The 20,790-nt window shown below is 39.5% G+C and overlaps 1 protein-coding gene and 1 pseudogene across 2 annotated transcripts in view; both read right to left on the bottom strand.

Annotated features, from left to right (window-relative positions):
* The window catches only part of AFF4 (ALF transcription elongation factor 4), a 104,309-nt gene that overhangs the window by 68,081 nt on the left and 15,438 nt on the right, over window positions 1-20,790 (bottom strand). For both annotated transcript variants that reach the window (XM_066344448.1, XM_066344447.1), the window contains exons 2-4: window positions 7,429-7,555; window positions 3,817-4,599; window positions 2,026-2,070 (exon numbers count right to left, since the gene is read on the bottom strand). In XM_066344448.1, the coding sequence (XP_066200545.1) occupies window positions 2,026-2,070; window positions 3,817-4,599; window positions 7,429-7,551 (951 nt within the window). In that variant the 5' untranslated portion in view covers window positions 7,552-7,555. The remainder of the gene's footprint in view (window positions 1-2,025; window positions 2,071-3,816; window positions 4,600-7,428; window positions 7,556-20,790) is intronic.
* LOC136375981 (exosome complex component RRP43-like) lies at window positions 15,606-20,723 on the bottom strand (annotated as a pseudogene).

The raw sequence follows: 20,790 nt of genomic DNA, 5'->3' as shown, positions 1-20,790 counted from the left end.
TGGCCAATCAGTGGTGGGAAAGGTTAGCACTGGCCTGTGGAAAGTCTGGAATGTTAAATTTGGACACTATTCTTTGTATGAGTCTTAAAGAGTCACTGAAAATTTCTAGAAATCATATTAATTTATGAAGATAAAGGATTGAGGGAAAGAATCTAGTAGCAATACAGAAAAGAGATGAGCAGGGAGACTGCAGGCAGAACGGCAGAGTGAGGACTCTCATAGCAATTACTGAAGCTCATGATAGTGAAATGGAAATAAAGGAATGAATGCTTTTCAAGGAATTCTCAAAGCCTACATGTAAGTTTTGTGACTAAATAAGACATGAGAGAAAGAAATGAGATAACTGGGATTGTACACTTATAAGCATGGGAGAATTGGAGGTACTATTTTATTTTTTGGAGGTACTATTAATGGAAGGAAACCTGATAAAAACTTAAACATGTTGGGTCTGAAGAATCAGGAAGAATTCCAAACGGAGACCCAGCTAACAAGCAATTGAGAGATATAAACCAAAATCCAAAGGAGACCAAGGCAAACAAGAAAGACTGAGTAGCTGTCTCATAGATAAAAGCCAAAACAAAAAAAGGAGAAAAAGGCAAGTAAAAGAGCAAAAAGGAGAGGCTAGAAAATGCACCCATATTTAAGAGGGTGAAGACACAAGGGTTTCCCAAAGGCAGAGAATGAAACAAGAATGGGAAATATAAAAACAAATAAGCATAACAACAGTCAAGGAAGGAAGAATGTTTCCAGAAGGAAAAAATAAAAATTCTTTAAAACAGTGGAAAGAAGCACTGGCCAGGCAGTTCAGTTGGTTAGAGTGTCATCCTGATACACCAAGGTTGCAGGTTTGATCCCCTATCAGGGCACATACAAGAATCAACCAATGTCACCCTAATAAAATTCAATTAAAAAAATAACAAGAAACCAATAAATACCTAAATAAGTGAAACAACAAATTGATATTTTTCTCTTGTGCGCGTGCAAATCAATTATTTTAAAAAAATACAGTGGAAATAGTACAGAACTCAAATGATCCTATGATCTTACAGAACAGATTCAGCAGATGGTAGAGGTAAGAGAGAGATTACAGTGGGCTAAAAGGAAAGGAGAGAATAAAGAGAAAGCAGCCAAGCAAGTAGTCTTTCAAAAGTATCCATAATGAAATGCAAGTACAGACACAAAAATTTAGGAGCTTTTTGCACAAAGTATAAGTAGTATGTTTCTGATGGTTTTTCTTAATTGAATCAAAAACAGTTATTGTCACTCATTAATTCACTAGACTTTTTCTTTTCCCAATGGAGGAATATATACTTTTTGGTCATGAGTCAATTTTAAATATATTCTATTAAAAACACTCAAAATATGCAGTATTCAGAGGTCTTTCAGTATAGGATTTGATCAGGATATACAAATGAATTACAAAGCAAGCTATTTTCAATATGATGGTTTGACTTTTGAGTTTTTCAGCACTTCTGTTTATTAACAGATAAACCTGAGAAAGTACAGTTACATTTGTTTGTTTGTTTTTTTAATTTTAATTTATTTTTATTTATTCATTTTTAGAGAAGACAGAGAGAGGGAGAGAGAGAGACAGAGAGAGAGAGAAGGGGGGAGGAGCTAGAAGCATCAACTCCCATATGTGCCTTGACCAGGCAAGCCCAGGGTTTCGAACCAGCGACCTCAGCATTTCCAGGTCGACGCTTTATCCACTGCGCCACCACAGATCAGGCTACATTTGTTTTCTTCCTCTTTTTAAGGCAAATGGTTAAGACTGAAATTTGTTTTACTTAAAAACAAAAACTTCTCTATGAGGACAAATAGTAAACAAACCAAGAGATTTAGAACCTAAATATGAATATAAGCAGAGTAGAGTCAATTATTTTTGATGGACATAATCAAGTTATACATGTGAGCAATCTGTTGCTTCAGATTCTTTGTGAAATAGAGGGGGGAGAGGGGAAGAGAACACCAAAGCATAATTACATGAGAGAGCTTAACATAGTAAAAAAAAAACACACAACTTACTTTAAGAATTTCATCCACACAGCTCACATCACCAGAAGCAGATGCCTTAAGAAAAAAGAAAATAAACACATTAGATTTGAAGTCATTATTAGATTTATCATTTATTGCACACAGTCGACAACATTGTTAGAAACAAAATTCAATTTAAAGAAGTACTTATGATCCTATTACTGCACATCACAACACCATAAATTAGAATCTTTGGTCTTAAATACAAATTTTTCAAAAACTGTAAGAATTTTAACCACTGAACTGCACGATTTTTTTTTTTTTTTCATTTTTCCGAAGCTGGAAACAGGGAGGCAGACAGACTCCCGCACGCGCCCGACCGGGATCCACCCGGCACGCCCACCAGGGGGCGATGTTCTGCCCCTCTGGGGCGTTGCTTTGTTGCATCCAGAGCCATTCTAGCGCCTGAGGCAGAGGCCACAGAGCCATCCCCAGCGCCAGGGCCATCCCCAGCGCCAGGGCCATCCCCAGCGCCAGGGCCATCTCCGCTCCAATGGAGCGTCGGCTGCGGGAGGGGAAGAGAGAGACAGAGAGGAAGGAGAGGGGGAGGGGTGGAGAAGCAGATGGGCGCTTCTCCTGTGTGCCCTGGCCAGGAATCGAACCCGGGACTCCTTCACTCCAGGCCGATGCTCTACCGCTGAGCCAACCGGCCAGGGCCTGCACAGGATTTTAAAAACAGTATTTTTCAAAAGCTTTAAAATATCTTTCTTGTACTTAGAAATAATTTTTAAATGTAATTTTTCAGATGAATAGCTTGTCAAAAAATTTTAAATATTACATGCAAAGTATTCCATGATATTGAGATATATCATTTCACATAAACAGAATAAAACCAATATTATTGAAAGATTACTTGTCTAAAACATAATGGACATTTTATATAGCCTTTCTTAAATGTGGAAGTTGTTTATTTTAAGGCAGAAACAGGAATTAAGAGAGCAAAAGTTTGAACAGAAGTCTAATTCTAAGGATCATGTTGTTTGAAGACAGAACAAATTACCACTTTACTCCCCTGAGAGGAGTAATTAGATGACAAATGCCACAAACTGTGAGTTTTTCAAAGCCCCAAGAAAGATTTTAAATATTCTTAAAATAGTATTTTACCTATACCTGACCCCGCCCCTACTGTTTTACACTATGAGCTGTGATTTTCAGCTACTAACATTATCTTAAAAAAATTTTTTTTACTGCAAAAACTACATTAAAAGAAAAATTCAGCAATTTTGCAATGAATGCTTACTTCTTTGCTTATTCTATATATCATGTTTGGTATGTAGTTATAAAATACTGTAAATTTCAAACCACCCTGAGTCTGAAGCAGCTGCCTGAAACCTTAAGTGTAATCAGAGAAAAAGAATCATGGCATCCAAACCATACAATATTACCATCTACAAAATCCCAGCATCTACCACAGTGAACCAGGGCCCACATCTCATTCATGAGTATCACTATGAGAAGAGGAGTTACAATTTATTTAACCAAAGAACACAAGATGTATTATATTTAATAAAATTAGAAAGAGGGAATCTAGGATACTTATAGATTATACTTTTATTCTATAACCGACTTGTCATTTTAATGTTTTAAACAGTGCATGACATTTTCTCTACCCTCCAAGAGGGGAAGCTAACAGCTCTATGGATCCATTTTGGTTGGATTTGATCACAAGTCTTTCTTTAAACTTTTATTATTATTAAAACAAAGAGTTCAAGTTCAATTATAATTTCATAGTAATCTGCTTCCCATAGTCACAATGTTAAAAGCTCTAAATGTGTAACTTACATCCAGTGGTTGGGAAGGTATTTTCAGCTTGGTGAGATGGGCTTTGCTGCTGGGCTTCAGTTCAGACATGCTGTTGCCATGGGGTTGGCTGCTGTAGTGCTCAGAGGACAGCTTTGGTTCCATGGACTCCTGTCCGTCCATGGGCCGCACATAGGCAGTGGGTTTCTGTAACATTGAACTGGACTTTGACATCAATGAAGGTGGGAAAGACTGATTTGAGTGCTGCCCACTTGAAAAAGGAACACGGGAAGGAGAATCCCAGTTTGCATCAGGGTCCCGAGGTGATTTGGAACGCTGATGTTCCTTGCTATGGTGATCATTCCCATGAGACCTGGAATGACTGGAGCTTAATGAAGAAACAGCCTGGGGTTTTCCAGGGCTAGAAGAGCGTGATTTGGAGTGTTCTGATCCATGCTGGCCTTTTCTTCTATTACTGCTATATGAGTCACGGTCATGCCTCTGGCTACTACTGGTAGTGCCACCACTGCCACCTGCATTGGTCCGCTGGCTACTGTGTCCACTCTGTAAGCTTGAGGACCGTTTCTGAGACTGAGAAGTGCTAGGTGCAGGTCCTACTGGAGTCCATTTGCTACTCTGATGAGAGCTCCCATGTCTCTGTTCAAAAAAATTTGGGTTAGATTTTTCATCTGCTGTTGGTGGTACTGCAGGCTTGGGAATTGCAACAAGCTTTGGTATAGATCTGTCGCCTATGAAATCCTTCATTTCATCGTAGTTTCCAAGCATACTCTGAATACGACTTGATAGCTTATCTTCTTTGCTAGTCTACAAAAAAAAAAGTAAAATATAATTATACAATTAGCATAACTAGAAATAAAAGATCCTTCTAAAGTGACTTTTCAAACTTCAACTGAAGAGGGTTTTTCCTCATTATCTTAAGGTTAACATCTCAAAGCAACCTCCAAATATATAATTTTTAGTAAAAACATTGATGCTAAAACACAAATATTCTATAGGACACTGACATATGTGTATAATAGATTATAGGAGGGAAAAAAATCAAAATTTCACCAATAAATATACTGAAACAATAGTGAAAATCTTTTGAAAAGCAGGAAAAGTAATCTCCCTTTATGTAATTAAGTTCCGGGTCAGCAGGTAAGTCAACACTCATATACCGGCAGTCTAGGAAAACATATTCTTTAAAATTCAGTATTATAGTTAGAAGCAAACACAAAAATTTACTAAAACAAGTTATACCCAACTGACTTTTTTTCATTTTAATTCCTCTATTACTTTGACTGACCAAGTTAATAAAAGTCCCAGCAACAAATTAAGGATGGAAAATCCACTGATAAAAGTTTTAAATCTTCTTTAATAAATTAAATTTAAATAAATAAATAAGTTTTAAACCCTGACTATTAATTCTGACCAATAAATGCTCCAGCATTTGAAGTCAACAGTACATACTTTAAACTCCAAGAATTATTCTTTGACAACAAGAAAGTCCAAGATGTCTACAAGCTTTAGGACTCTTGTCATATTATACACATGGAAGAAAGAAAGTTTACCAATTATATTAAAAAGGAAATCAAGGCTAAGCCTCCACTGTTTTATTTTGAGGTTGGCATGAATCAATAATGACTTTAAATTATTTGAAAATCAGTTTGATCCCTATTAAATAAGACAGAAGTATAGAGCAATTTATAGACAATATCAAGATTAGAAATAAAATCCAATTCATTACAATGTAATTATAATATAAACAGTAGCTTGATTTTACTCCCTAATTCCAAATCCCAGGTATTGTGTTACACTCATATAAATGATGTCAATATGACTGCTTTTAATTAGAAAATCCTTGCCAGATCAGGCAATGGTGCAGTGTCAGCCTGGTACAATGAGGCCCCAGGTTTAAAACCCCAAGGTTGCTGGCTTGAGTGTGCTTATTCTGGCTTGAGCAAGGGATTGCTGGTTTGAGCATGGGGTCATTGATATGACTCCATGGTCACTGGCTTGAAGCCCAAGGTCACTGGCTTGAGCAAGGGGTCACTGGCTCAGCTGGAGCCCCCAGTCAAGGCACACATGAGAAAACAATCAATGAATAAGAGCCACAAGGAAGAATCGATGCTTCTCATTTCTCTCTTTCCTGTCTGTCTCTGTCTTGCTTAAAATAAATAAATAAATAAATAAATAAACAAACAAATATATGTGTGTATATATGTATATGTATCCAAGGTTGCAGGTGCAACCCTTACTCAGGGTACATACAAGAATCAAGCAATGAATGTATGAATGAACAAAACAACGAATTGATGTTTCACTATCTCTCAAAATCAGTTTTTAAAAGTCCTATAAGGCTCTGAATACATGGCTTTTAGAGCTCTCACAGTTCCAACAAACACCAAAATGTAAGGGTAAACCCCAATATGTTTTTAAATTTTTATTTCATCAGAAAAATGTCTAACACACCCTCAATCTCATTCTATATGCCAATAATGGTCATTACTGTTGCTATACATTGTATTATAGCTATTATACATGTATAAGCCTTTAAAATGTAAAAATAGTACAGATGAAACCCAAAGTCAAATATTAGAGAGACATTTGTGGCCACTACAGCTATATTATTAGAGTTAACAGAGAGTGGTACCAATCAGTGTTTTATATAATCCCAAATCAAACACAATGGTAGTTATAAACATAGCAACTGGTTCCATTTACGGACAATATGCTTTAATCTAAATCTGATATTAATTAATCAATAAATACATTAGAAAATCAAAGAACTTAGTATGTGATAACAGAAAAAAAACAGATTGATAATAAAGATACATTTATTTATTTATTTTTTAGAGAAGGAGGGAGGGAAGGAGATGAGAAGCATCAACTCATAGTTGTGTCACTTAAGTTGTTCATTAATTGCTTCTCATACATGCCTTAACTGGGGGGGCTCCAGGTAAGCCAGTGACCCCTTGTTCAAGCCAGCGACCCCACACTCAAGCTGGTGACCTCAGCTTGAGCTTGCCTGGGTCCTCAGCATCCCAAGTTGATGCTCTATCCACTGCATCACCACTGGTCAGGCATGAAGATACATTTACTCAAACATAAATAAGCCACTGAAACTTAGTTAACCAAGTAAGCAAAAAAAAAAAAAAAAAGATGAGAGAAACAAAAGAATCTATAAAATATATTCTTCTTCTTTGATTAATGTGATACCCAAAGGACCTAGGAAACAGCAGACAACGCACAATGATTCACAAAATTTTAAATTAGTTCAAGGTTTAGAAAGGTGAAAGGTTACTACTAAAGCCAAGGATTATAGATAAACATGAATGTTTAAGCTAATCCAGATCACATTTTCAAAATTATGGGACAGCAAGTCAGCAGCGAGGATGACTTCAGGGCCTTAGTAATTAATACTCTATGTCTTGATCTAGTTACTGATTCTATGAGATTGTTCATATTGTGAATACTCTTTTAGCTATAATACAATTGTATACTTTTCTATGTGCATGTTATATTCCAATAAAAGTACCCCATCTCTACTTAAAGAAAAATATGTTAAACAGTATATATAACTCTTTTGTATATAAAAATCAAGTTTAAATGGCAAGATACTGGGGAAAAAACATTCAGAGAAGGACAACTTACAACTTTGTATGGCTCAGCAAAGAGAGGAGAGCTAGGTGGGAAGGCGTCTTCCCCCTGCTGAATTTCCTGATTCCGCCTTTCCCTTTCTTTCATACGCAGCACATTCCGGTCTTCAAGGTTCATGTTGCTATAGAAAGAAACACAATCTTTACATAACAAAAATAAAAGAAATAATTAAATGTTCTGCACTGATTTTGTCAGTTTAACGCTTCCAACGGAGATTCCCTTTCGACTTCCAAATAACAACAAGCATAGTGCTGAAGCTGGGTTTTGGCAAAGGTTTTTATCAGTAACAGTTAGTTTTAAAAGTCAGCTAAAACTTATACATTCAGAGGAAAGGTAGTACATAAACTCAAATCCTTAACAGTATTTCCTATAAGCCTTCTGTGGCTTCCTCTTCAGAAATCTAACTATTCTTTGCCATTAGAGGCATACAACCCACTCCCACTTCCACCCCCAACCCCCAGGGTGCAGTGCTTTTTCTCTACTTTGCATCTACCTTATCTCAATTTCTTTTTGTCTCAAACACAGCTTCCTTCGTGTCCATCCTTAAGGCAGTTTGACCTCAGCTTTGCTGTTGCTCTAGATTTCCTAAAAAATGACATTTCTGCTCTAAATACATTAATATTTCAATTAACACCTCAATAAATGGCAAAATTGAGGCTTTCAGCAATAGACTCTAAAACTGGGTTAATAACAGCAGTCAAAATTGTGTTGAAAAAGTCTTTTACAGTAAAAAAAAACAGGGTATCATTTCTACATTTCTATAATCATAAGAGTACACTGTGTTTTCTCTAAGAATAAACTAAGGAAAATAGTTTATTAACAGCAGCAAGAATTTTGGTTAAGTACGTAGATAATAAAAAGGGTTTTCAAACCCTGGGATGAAGAATTAACAGGCACTCTGCAACACACTTCCCTGGAGATAGATGAAACCGCCTATTCTAGTTTTAATTAAAAAATAAAATCTAAAAAGTCCTTTGGAGGCCAAAGGGAAAAATCAGGTTAAACTTGTGCAGCATTTCCAGACTTATGATTCATAAATCACACCAAGTTGGAAAATTAAAGTCAATAAATATTGGAGAAAATTTAACTGTAAAATTAAAATGACAGCAAAACCAACATACTCTTGAGAACTTTTGTAAGTGGTTAGAACAGTACAAGCAAATTGCAAAGAATGCGATTTGTATTTTTTTTAATGCCCTAAGTGTCCTAAATACTATGTATTCAAGTTGTTTCTTATTTGTACAATTCTCTGATAAACTTAAGAATATAAGCTTTTTGAGGTATAGAAACAGTGTGTGCTTCCTTTGGTCTGCCTAGTACTTAGAAGCATATAGAACCACAGAAAGCTGTTTGAGTCTTTCTTTAATAAATACCATAAAATATTCTCCTCCAGCTCATTGGAAACAACAAATAATTGTATATCACTAACAATCAAGTTTCAAGTAGACCTCTTGAGCTACAGTGCTGTACAACACACAAAGTTATTTCTGAGTGTTTAAAAATCATGTTAACTGAGGAGCCACGGAGCCACTTCACCCGCAGGTGTTGTAAGGTACCAAAAACTACAGAATTAATATTAATATTTGAAGAGGCTTGGAGAACATTTTATTAATTTGGGTTAAGGTGTGCAGAGAAATTGTGAGAATAGTCTCTGTACTGTGTGATTGGCATAACCAGGATAGCCCTTGGCATTGTATTGTAAATGCAAAGGGGAGGAAAACATGGATCCCCAGACATTCCACCACACCTGTGGGGAAAGGAATGGCTAGCCAGGTGCAGGGAGAGAGAAGTCAAAATAAACCTTTTCTTATAACTATGAGCCATTTGCGAGCATTTGTCTCTACGGAAACTACCTCTCCTGTGTAAATGCGTGTAGTTAACACATGTGACTCTGGACAGAGAGATAGCAGACGAACACTAGATAATATAGGAATGCCTTTTAATATGTAAAGAGACATCTTTCTGCCATTGTGTTGACTTGTAAATTTTGTTTTCTCCAAAATGATGTATGGCTTGCAAATTGAATGTGGTCCTATTATGTTAAAGGACATATGACTATAACCAATAGTGGTAAGGAGCTCCTAATTGCAATTTTTGCTTCTGTACTTCTGTTGGGCAGATAAAATGTATTATGCTCACTTTGTTAAAGATAGTGCTGCCCACGTGAGGCCGTCGCCCAGGTGATATTAATGTGTGTTGGGGATTGTTGTAACCTGGGGCTTGGTTTTGGGATTAAGCCTTTCCCACCCTGTTTGCTGTGGAGTGGTACAATCCAATCATGCCTCAGAGAAGTGACTTTGTATTAGAGACTTCCTTGTTTTGTATATTGGATTAAGGGATTTTGGTTTTCTACACTATAAAATGGGGACGGAGCGGGAGCTTGCCCTCTTGGTTCCTGAGGTTAGCATGAGAGAGCAGAGAGAGTAGAGCCAGCAGTGGAAGGAGGCCACGTGGAGGAGGCCAGGAAAAGCAGCCAAGATGGCGGAGTGCTGAGTGAGATGCCAGTTTGTGTACAGTTTGTATCTGGGATAAGGAAGGAGATGAGGAACTGAGGAGAATAAGGCTGGTGAGCTAGAAACCTTTGATTCTAGGAAACTCGGATAAGTCAGTGGCTTTGTGAGCACTGAATGTGAGTGGGTTTTGGAGCCCAGAGTGTATGTTTTTTATTTGCCCACCGGGTGCAAGCTAGGATTAAAGACTATGGCCCACCAGTTTTTGGCTCCGTTGTTTCTTTACCGACTGTCCGAATCCAATGCGAACCTGCAAGGGCTGGGCTGCTTTGATAGTGGCCCTGGCCGTGGCCACTGGCTTTACAACTTCCCACTTAAAAACTATAAAAACTAAGTAGAACAAAGGGCCAGCGCGCGCTCTCCCTCAGACCACTGTCGGAGTTGCCGCCGCTAGGCCAAGCTAGACAATAAAGCTTTGGTATGTAATCGACGGACTTTGTTCGTGTCTTCAATGTTTCGGGTCCCTCCGGATTAGGCTTAACATTAACGACTTTCTTACATTTCCTAAATTCAATTACTGAAATTTTAGAAAACAGAAATGCCTTTTTTTAACTATGATTTAATTTTATATATTCAACAACACAAAAATAATCATGCAAGAAACATCAGTACGTTTGTCGCAAAAATAGGTATGATTCCCACAATAAATTCACTATCACACAATCACAAAAAAGTTTTGTTTTCATAAACCAATGGTTCTCAAACCTTTTGAAGTCAGGGCACATTTAAAATCCTACAAATAATTGTAGGCTTACTATATACAAATTTCTAAGAAATATGTTATAATAATTAAGTCAAATATTAAAGAAACAAATATAAAGTCCAAGTGTGCTTTTATGTTAATTAAACAAAATAAATACGACAAAATTAAATTTATTCTGACATTAAAAAACATTTTTATGTTACATTTTTTGAGTTATGCATTTTCGAATTTGTAAAAATGAGGGGTTAAAAAATAAAAAAATGAGCCTGTGGCGCAGTGGATAGAGCGTCGGACTGGGATGCGGAAGACCCAGGTTCGAGACCCTGAGGTTGCCAGCTTGAGCATGGGCTCATCTGGTTTGAGCAAAATTCACCAGCTTGGACCCAAGGTGTTGGACAGATAAAATGTATTATGCTCACTTTGTTAAAGTGGCACTGCCCACGTGGAGGCCGTTGCCCAGGTGATATTAATGTGTGTCTCTGTGGGCAGGCAGAATCCTTGTAGCCTGGGGCTTGGTTTTGGGATTAAGCCTTTCCCACCCTTTTTGATGTGGGGTGGTGCAATCCAATCATGCCTCAGAGAAGTGACTTTGTATTAGAGACTTCTCTATTTTGTATATTGGATTAAGTTCAGTGGATTAGTCTGTGGGCCGCACAAAATTGTTCGGCGAGCTGCATGCGGCCCGCGAGTTTGAGACCCCTGGATTAAGGGTTCGGATTTCTACACTATAAAATGGGGACGGAGCGGGAGCTTGCTCTCTTGGTTCCTGAGATTATCATTAGAAGAGGGAGCAGAGCAGAGAGCAGAAAGAGGCCATGTGGCCAGGAGAAGCAGCCAAGATGGTGGAGTGCTGAGTGAGATGCCAGTTTGTGTACAGTTTGTATCTGGGATAAGGAAGGAGATGGGGAACTGAGGAGAATAAGGCTGGTGAGCTAGAAACCTTTGATTCTAGGAAACTCGGATAAGTCAGTGGCTTTGTGAGCACTGAATGTGAGTGGGTTTTGGAGCCCAGTGTGTGTTTTTACTTGCCCGCCGGGTGCAAGCTAGAATTAAAGACTATGGCCCATCAGTTTTTGGCTCCGTTGTTTCTTTACCAACTGTCCGAATCCAATGCGAACCTGCATGAGCCGGGCTGCTGTGATAGTGGCCTTGGCTTCTGGCTTTACACAAGGTCACTGGGTTGAGCAAGGGGTTACTCTGTCTGCTGTAGCCCCACGGTCAAGGCACATATGAGAAAGCAATCAATGAACAACTAAGGTATTGCAACGAAAAACTGATTATTGATGCTTCTCATCTCTCTCCGTTCCTGTCTGTCTGTCCCTATCTATATCCTTCTCTCTGACTCTCACTGTATCTGTTAAAAAAAAAAAAAAGACAAAAATGTTATCTTTTTATATAGATAGATACATTCTTAGTAAGATTTAGTTAAGTCAGCAGGTCCCAGCAAAAATGTCTTAAGTTTTTTCATTCTTGTGTTTATGAGAAACATGAGCCTGATGTGTCCTAGTGATTTCTTCAATGTTTGGGCATACATTTGAAAGGCAAACTCTCATTTCTTCATCAATACATTGAAGAATTCCTCTTTTTTACCCTTAATTGTGTTGGGTGTAGAAAACCCTAATTCACATAAATAGGATGTTGAAAATTGTAGTAAAATGTTCAAAGCTTTTTTAGATATTGCCACTATTTTCTTTTATAGAAATCCAAAAGGCTTCAAGAGACAATTCTTAGTTTAATTATCAATCCACTATCAGTGGACATAGCTGCTAGTTCTTCTTCTGTTAATGTTAAACCAAAATCACTTGAAGCTTCCATGAATGGGTTTCTAATCCAATTGTATTGTTCAGTGTTGAGTGATGGAAAAAAACTATAAACTAAATTCTGCTCATCAGCCTTCAAGTCCTATTTTATTTACACTTAACTTTTGCTCACTTCCACTATCGGATTCTTCAGTATCACGCTTCTTTTTGAGAAATCGATCCATTTTATTTGGGTGTATTTATCTAAAAATAATATAATGATGTGTTAACAATAAATATAATAATGATGATGTGTTAACAAAAAGAGCGGTATTTCTGTAATGAAATGGTATAATAGAGTAACTACATTTATTTTTATATCTGGGCACATGCTGTGAACCAGCACAGCAGTAATTCCAGGTCCCAAGTGGGAACAATGCGGAATTAAGAAAATACTGGGTAGGGGGGGTAATTGCTGCTGGCAAGAACAAAGCGCACCCAAACACAGCATCTTGCTTTATTTATAGAGCAAAGTGGGCCATTAGCAAATCAATGAGATCTTTGATCATGTTTCCAAAGCAACCCAAGAATCTTACCAAGTGCAGAAAAACCCCACCATACACATCATCCTAACTCTACACCAAAGGATAGAAGAAACTTGCCTCTAGTCTTTCTGGGGAACATGGGGAGTAGTGTAAACAATCCAGCGCCACAGTTTAACAGCCTTTTGCAACCCAATCAGGCAAGTGACGTGGAGGGTTGGGCAGTCTATCAGCTTACAGCTAATTCCCCATACCTCTGTACCCCAAAAACTTATACTCCAATAACCCTGTTGGCTTTTGGTCCCCAACAGGAACATATTTCTCTGGAATACCATAGGGCACACCTGGAAATTTTCTAGGGCGCATCAGTGTGCCCTGGCATACACTTTGCGAACCTCTGTATTAGGGAAATGTAAATCAAAACTATAAATAAGATACTACCTCACACTTGTTAGATTGGCAGTTATTAAAAAGACAGGTAATAACAAGTGTTGGGAGAGGCTGTGAAGAAAAATGAATGCTCATTCACTGCTGGTGGGATTGTAAACTGGTACAGCCATTATGGAAGAAAGTATGATTGTTGCTCAAAAAATTAAGAATAGAGCCTGACCAGGTGGTGGCGCAGTGGATAGAGCATCGGACTGGGATGCCGAGGACCCAGGTTCAAGACCCCGAGGTCACCAGTTTGAGCGTGGGCTCATCTGGTTTGAGCAAAGCTCACCAGGTTGGACCCAAGGTCGCTGGCTTGAGCAAGGAGTTACTCGGTCTGCTGAAGGCCCACAGTCAAGGCACATATGAGAAAGCAATCAATGAACAACTAAGGTGTCGCAACGAAAAACTGATGATTGATGCTTCTCATCTCTCTCCATTTCTGTCTGTCTGTCTCTCTGACTCTCTCTCTCTGTCTCTGTTGTAAAAAAAAAAAAAAAAAGAACTACCATATGACCCAGAAATCTCTACTGAGTATCTACCTGAAAAACTCAAGGATAAATATATGGTGATGGAAAATGATTTGATTTTAGGTAATGGGCACACAATGCAATCAACAGTTCAAGTGTTATAGAGATGTTCACCTGAAACCTATATACTCTTCATTAAATCTAATTTTAAAAATAAAAAAATTTTTTTCTTTGTAATTGTAGACTGTGGGGCGATACTGAATAACCCATTCCTCCAGTCAATTTCTCACCCAGTGGTTTTGACATACTTTGATGAGTCTTTCCTCAATTATTATATTACTTTAGTGTCTGCAAAAGGATAATTTTGTAATTTTATTTTTTCTGCAATTAGCTTGCATTCTTCTATAAAGAAGGACTTTGTTCCCTACTTTATTTCTCTTTTTATTTTATTCTTTGTTACTATTGTTCTGGACTTAGGAAATTTTTTTTTTTATTCAGTGGTTATATTCCTGTGTGTGTGTGTGTGTGTGTGTGTGTGTGTGTGTGTGTGTGTGTGTGTGTGAAAGAGAGAGAGAGAGACAGAGAGAGGGACAGACAGGGACAGACAGGAAGGGAGAGAGACGAGAAGCTTCAGTTCTTTCATTGAGGCACCTTAGTTCATTGATTGCTTTCTCATATGTGCCTTGACTGGGGGCTACAGCCGAGTGTGTGACCCTTGCTCAAGCCAGTGACCTTGGGCTTCAAGACAGTGACAGTGGGGTCATATCTGTGATCCTGTGCTCAAGTCAGTGACCCACACTCAAGCTGCTGACCCCATGCTGAAGCCAGATGAACCCGCATTCAAGCTGGCTACCCTGTGGTTTTTAACCTGCAACCTCTGTGTCCCAGTCCAACACTCGATCCTCTGCGCCACTGCCTGGTCAGGCCCATTCTTGTCTTTATTTCTTGCTGTTAAAACAATATGTTTTAGGCTCATTTTGTATTTTTCCTGCTACAGCCTTGGTATCAGCTCTTTCGCCAAGTAGTGCTATTTCAGTTTAGTGAGCGGTGATGTTAGAAATAACACTTTGGGTGCTGAGGGTGCTGCTTTCTACTGGATTATCACTGCTCCGAGACCCTTTCAGTGGGTAGAGCTGTAGACTCTATGTATGCTTTTTATATCAGCATAAATTCATAATGCTACTTCTAGTTTCTATCCCCAAAGGTTCTTTTTCTTCTTATTCTATTTTATATTTTTATCTATTTTCTAATGGTACTGTCCCTAATTCCTTGAAAGAATTTTAAAAATTATTTTATTGATTGATTAGAGAGAGAGAAAGAGAGAAAGAGAAACAGATTTGTTGTTCCACTATTTTATACATTCATTTGTTGATTCTTGTATGTGCCCTCACTGGGGATTGAGCCCGCAATCTTGGTGTATGGGAAGGAGGTTCTAACCAACTAAGCTACCTGTCAGGGCCCCAAAAGTCTTAATATGTTTAGTCATTTACTTGGAACACCATCATCACTACCAACAACACACCCCAGCTGAAGATTTTTTTTTTTTGTCCTTGGACTATTGTTTTTAATTGTTTGTAAATAATGCATAAACTTAAGTACTTGGTGGGTACTTAAAACAATTTACCTTAAATGTTTAAAAATTTTAGGTGGAAAACTCCTTTCTACTTGACAGTTTCCTTTTTTCCTCAGAAGAATGTAGTTAGATTATTTATTTAGTATAAAAGGTTTGTGCTCAGTATAACAAAAACAGTTTCTTTAATTCTTTTGAAAATGTGGTTATTTGGGTTTTATACTCATTACTTCATAAGTTTTTTTTTTTTTTAACTTTGTATCTTGTAACTGTTTGGCTTATACAGTCCTGAAATTTAGCTCCAGTCAGCTCGTTTCCACCTGGTTTGGAAGACACAATAGTGTCTTCCTCATCCATTACTACTGTTAGGGTTCCAGTGGACAGATGTTCTTCCTCTCCAGTAGGGTCAGCTATGAGCAGTGTCATCAGACACCACAAAGGAAGTAGCAACTGACTGACTTCTAATGTTCAAATAGCTTTTCGTGCCTGACCAGTTGGCGCAGTAGATAGAGCATCGACTTGGGATGCTGAGGACTGATGTTTGAAACTCCAAGGTCACGGGCTTGAGTGTGGGATCATAGAGATGGCCCAAGGTTGCTGCCTTGAGCAAGGGGTCACTGGCTCTGCTGTAGCTTCCCTCCTCCCAGGGCACATCTGAGAAGCAATTAATGAACAACTAAAGTAACACAGCTGTGAGTTGATGCTTCTCATCTCTTTACCTATCTGTCTCTCTTTCTCTCTCTCTGTGTCTCTCCTCCTTAAAAGAAAAAAAACTTTTAAAAATAAACTTCTGCTAAAGCAGTTTCTTCATTTATAATAACTTCAGGTAACTGAACATTTTTTAAAGCTGCTAACAAAGCAAATGTACAGGCATCCAAAATATTTCCATGATAGTTGACGCAAATGAGATTGCAGTGTCAAACCCAGGGGTCCCCAAACTTTTTACACAGGGGGCCAGTTCACTGTCCCTCCGACCATCGGAGGGCTGGACTATAAAAAAACTATAAACAAATCCCTATGCATACTGCACATATCTTATTTTAAAGTAAAAAAAACAAAACGGGAACAAATACAATATTTAAAATAAAGAACAAGTAAATTTAAATCAACAAACTGACCAGTATTTCAATGGGAACTATGGGCCTGCTTTTGGCTAATGAGATGGTCAATGTCCGGTTCTGTATTTGTCACTGCTAGACGTAACAAGTAATATGACGTGTTTCCAGAGCTGTGACGTGTGCGTCCTGCGTCACTGGAAGTAGTACTGTACATTAGTGATGCTGTACTTTGTGGGCCGCCATATACAGTACTCCTCTCACTGACCACCAATGAAAGAGGTGCCCCTTCCGGAAGTGCGGCAGGGGCCAGATAAATGGCCTCGGGGGCCGTAGTTTGGGGACCCCTGGTCAACCCAAGCAAGCTTCCTTGGAAAAATGAATGAGCCCTCTTTCTGAATTATCTGAATTTTCAGTGACATCTAAAATGAACTGGCTAGCCACTTGGGCCTCTTCTCCAGGCGATCCAGACTGATATCTCAACACAGAAATGGTAGATCCACATTAGGAACAAATGTATTCTTTAACAGGGGCATCTGTTGGTGGTGCTACAAATTCCAAAAACTACTGGAGTATTTCTCAGTATTGCTAAAGCAGAACCATCTACAGTACTAAATGAACCTATGACAGTTATGGCTCTGACTTCACCAGGTTCTCTTCATATAATACTCTAGGGCCCACAGTTATGATCCCAGCTGCCATCTTCGCACCTGCATGCCTTTGCCTGACAACTTTCTTTTAAAAATTATTTTATCGGCCCTGGCCAGTTGGCTCAGTGGTAGGTAGAGCATCGACCTGGCGTGCAGAAGTCCCGGGTTCGATACCCGGCCAGGGCACATAGGAGAAGCGCCCATCTGCTTCTCCATCCCTCCCCCTCTCCTTCCTCTCTGTCTTTCTCTTCCCCTCCCACAAGCAGAGGCTCCACTGGAGCAAAAGATGGCCCGGGCGCTGGGGATGGCTACATGGCCTCTGCCCCAGGCGCTAGAGTGGCTCTGGTCGCGACAGGGCAACACCCTGGATGGGCAGAGCATCGCCCCCTGGTGGGCGTGCCGGATGGATCCCGGTCCGGCGCATACGGGAGTCTGACTGCCTCCCTGTTTCTAGATTCAGGAAAAAAAAAAAAATTATTTTATCTAGTAGTTCCATAGGTTTTGTTGTGATACAGCAATTTGATAATTTTAAAAACAGAATCCTGTTTTTGTACAGTAGTTGCATGTGTCCTGAGGGATATACTATAAAATAGTTTTGCCTGTATTGCATAATACACTTCAAAATTGATTCATTTAATTTCCAATTACTGGAATGATTGTTTTGCTAAACTTTATTTTATGTTAGGCAGAGATATTTATGTTCAAAGACGCAGGAGAAAAAAAATAGAGCCTATAAATTAGATGTGAAAATAAGTCGTATCAGAAAAATAGAGAGTAAGAGCTAAAACTGGGATATTAGTTCTTCTAAGAGTGTAGTGTAAATCCAGCACCACAGCTTAACAACCTTTTGTAACCTAATCAGGCAAGTGAAGTGGGCGGTTGGGCAGACTGTCAGCTTACAGCCAGTTCCCCACATCTCTGTCCCCCAAAAATCTAAACTCTAAAAGTCCTGTTGGTTTTTTGGTCCCCAACAGGCACATATTTCTCTGGAATACCATAGGGTGCACCTGGAAATCTTCTAGGGTGCATCAGTGTGCCCTGGCATACACTTTGAGAACCACTGGCTTAAAATCAATGAAAGTCATTCAACTGAATATTCTCTTTTAACAAGACTGCCAAGAAGATCAGAACTAAATTAAGTGATTATTTAGAGGAAAGACTGGAGGCAAGTTTCTCCTATCCTTTGTTTGGTGTAAAGTTAAGATGATATGTATGGTGGGGGTTTTGGATTGATTAAATATAAAGAATTGTCTCTTAAAGCCTTTTGGATTTCTATAAAAGAAGATATGTGGCAATATCTAAAAAAGCTTTGAACATTTTACTACAATTTTCAACATCCTATTTATGTGTATTAGGATTTTCTACCCTCAACACAAGAGTAAAAGGAGAGGAATTCTTCAATGTATTGACGAGGAAATGAGAGTTTGCCTTTCAAATATATATGCCCAAACATTGGAGAAATCGCTAGGACACATCAGGCTCATGTTTCTCATAAACACAAGAATGAAAATTATTTTATTGATTGATTGTAAAGAGAGAGAAAAAACATTGATTCATTGCTCCACTAATTTCTGCATTTATTGGTTGATTCTTGTATGTGCCCTGACCAGGGATCAAACCCACAACCGTGATATATTGGTATGATACTCCAACCAACCAACTGATCCAGGGCTGGAGTTTTCCATTCCTTATTTCTGTAGGGTAACTATAATTAATCTAAATAATTAATAAATTCTATACTACAGGCCCTGGCCGGTTGGCTCAGCGGTAGAGCGTCGGCCTGGCATGCAGGAGTCCCAGGTTCGATTCCCGGCCAGGGCACACAGGAGAAGCGCCCATCTGCTTCTCCACCCCTCCCCCTCTCCTTCCTCTCTGTCTCTCTCTTCCCCTCCCGCAGCCGAGGCTCCATTGGAGCAAAGACGGCCTGGGCGCTGGGGATGGCTCTGTGGCCTCTGCCTCAGGCGCTAGAATGGCTCTGGATGCAACAGAGCTACGCCCAGATGGGCAGAGCATCGCCCCCTAGTGGGCATGCCTGGTGGATCCCGGTCGGGCGCATGCGGGAGTCTGTCTGACTGCCTCCCCGTTTCCAGCTTCAGAAAAATGAAAAAAAAAAAAAATTCTATACTACAGACATTGTGTTATCTATATCTTTATTTCTAAGTTATCCAGGACCCAAAGAAACCAAAAGTGAGTATTACTATGGACAACATGGGATTAGGGTACTAAAGCAATAATTTTCAACCTTTTTCACTGCACGGTACACATAAAGTAATTAAAGTTCTGCAGCACACTGGCCCTGGCTGGTTGGCTCAGTGGAAGAGCGTCGGCCTGGCGTGCAGAAGTCCCGGGTTTGATTCCTGGCCAGGGCACACAGGAGAGGCGCCCATCTGCTTCTCCACCCCTCCCCCTCTCCTTCCTCTCTGTCTCTCTCTTCCCCTCCCGCAGCCGAGGCTCCATTGGAGCAAAGATGGCCCGGGCGCTGGGGATGGCTCCTTGGCCTCTGCCCCAGGTGCTAGAGTGGCTCTGGTCGCAACAGAGCGATGCCTCGGAGGGGCAGAGCATCGCCCCCTGGTGGGCGTGCCGGGTGGATCCCGGTCAAGCGCATGCGGGAGTCTATCTGACTGTCTCTCCCTGTTTCCAGCTTCAGAAAAATACCAAAAAAAAAAAAAAATTCTGCGGCACACCAAAAAATAAATTTTCTGCCAAAACAGCAAAAATATATATATAATTTTGATTCATTCACACCAGATGGCTATTGTTGTGGTGGCTGTTGTCACTATTTTGACAATCTAAAGGAAAAGAGGTCAGTGCCCCTGATAGAACAGTCAGGTATTACACGTTTTTTTCTTTCTTTCTTGAGAGACAGGAAGGGAGATGAGAAGCATCAACTAGTAGTTGCAGAAGCATTTTCGTTGTTTTTTAATTGCTTCTCATAAGTGTTTTGTGTACAGCGGGGCTCAAGCAGAGCCAATGACCCCTTGCTCAAGCCAGCAACCTTGGGATCATGTTAACGATCCCGTGCTCAAACTGGTGTGCCTGCTCTCAAGCCAGATGAGTCCACGCTGGAGCCAGCAACCTTGAGGTTTTGAACCTGGGTCCTTCACATCCCAGCGGACACTCAATCCACTGCACTCTATCCACTGGTCAAACAGGTATTACATGTTTTAAAACTTCTAGTGGCACATCGGCTGAAAGTCACAGCACTGAGAGAGGGCAGGCTTTGATAAGACAGCCTCTGCTACCCACTGCTATTATAAATCTCATCCACTCACTACTAGCAACTCCATCCAAGTGAAACTGTATTTATAGAGGAGCTGGACAAACTAGAAAGAGGTCACTTCTTAGCCATTTATATTTCTCTGAAGAGCCTCCAGACTCTTGGGGAAAAAAAGATGAGAGAAGGCTGAAGAATAGCAACCTCAGAAGTGCATGAGGAATAATTTAGAGCATATGATACATTTGCAATAAATATCCACTGAATGAAATTTTGGGGGTAAGAGAGGTCCTCCCTCATTTGTCCATATCAGTATCAGTTTAGCCCTGGCCAGACTGCTCAGTTGGTTAGAGCGGGGTCCGCTGCTCTAGATCATACCTTTCCTCTTCTGAGATATAGAACCACATATCTAAAGATCTGTCTGATCATGTTCTTTGACTGAGGAATTTCAATCTTAAACACATCCAAAATTTA

This window comes from Saccopteryx leptura, chromosome 6, assembly GCF_036850995.1.
Source record: "Saccopteryx leptura isolate mSacLep1 chromosome 6, mSacLep1_pri_phased_curated, whole genome shotgun sequence".
Lineage (NCBI taxonomy): Eukaryota > Metazoa > Chordata > Mammalia > Chiroptera > Emballonuridae > Saccopteryx > Saccopteryx leptura.
Note: the sequence above shows the minus strand (reverse complement) of the source record. Positions and strands in the feature narration are given on the sequence as shown.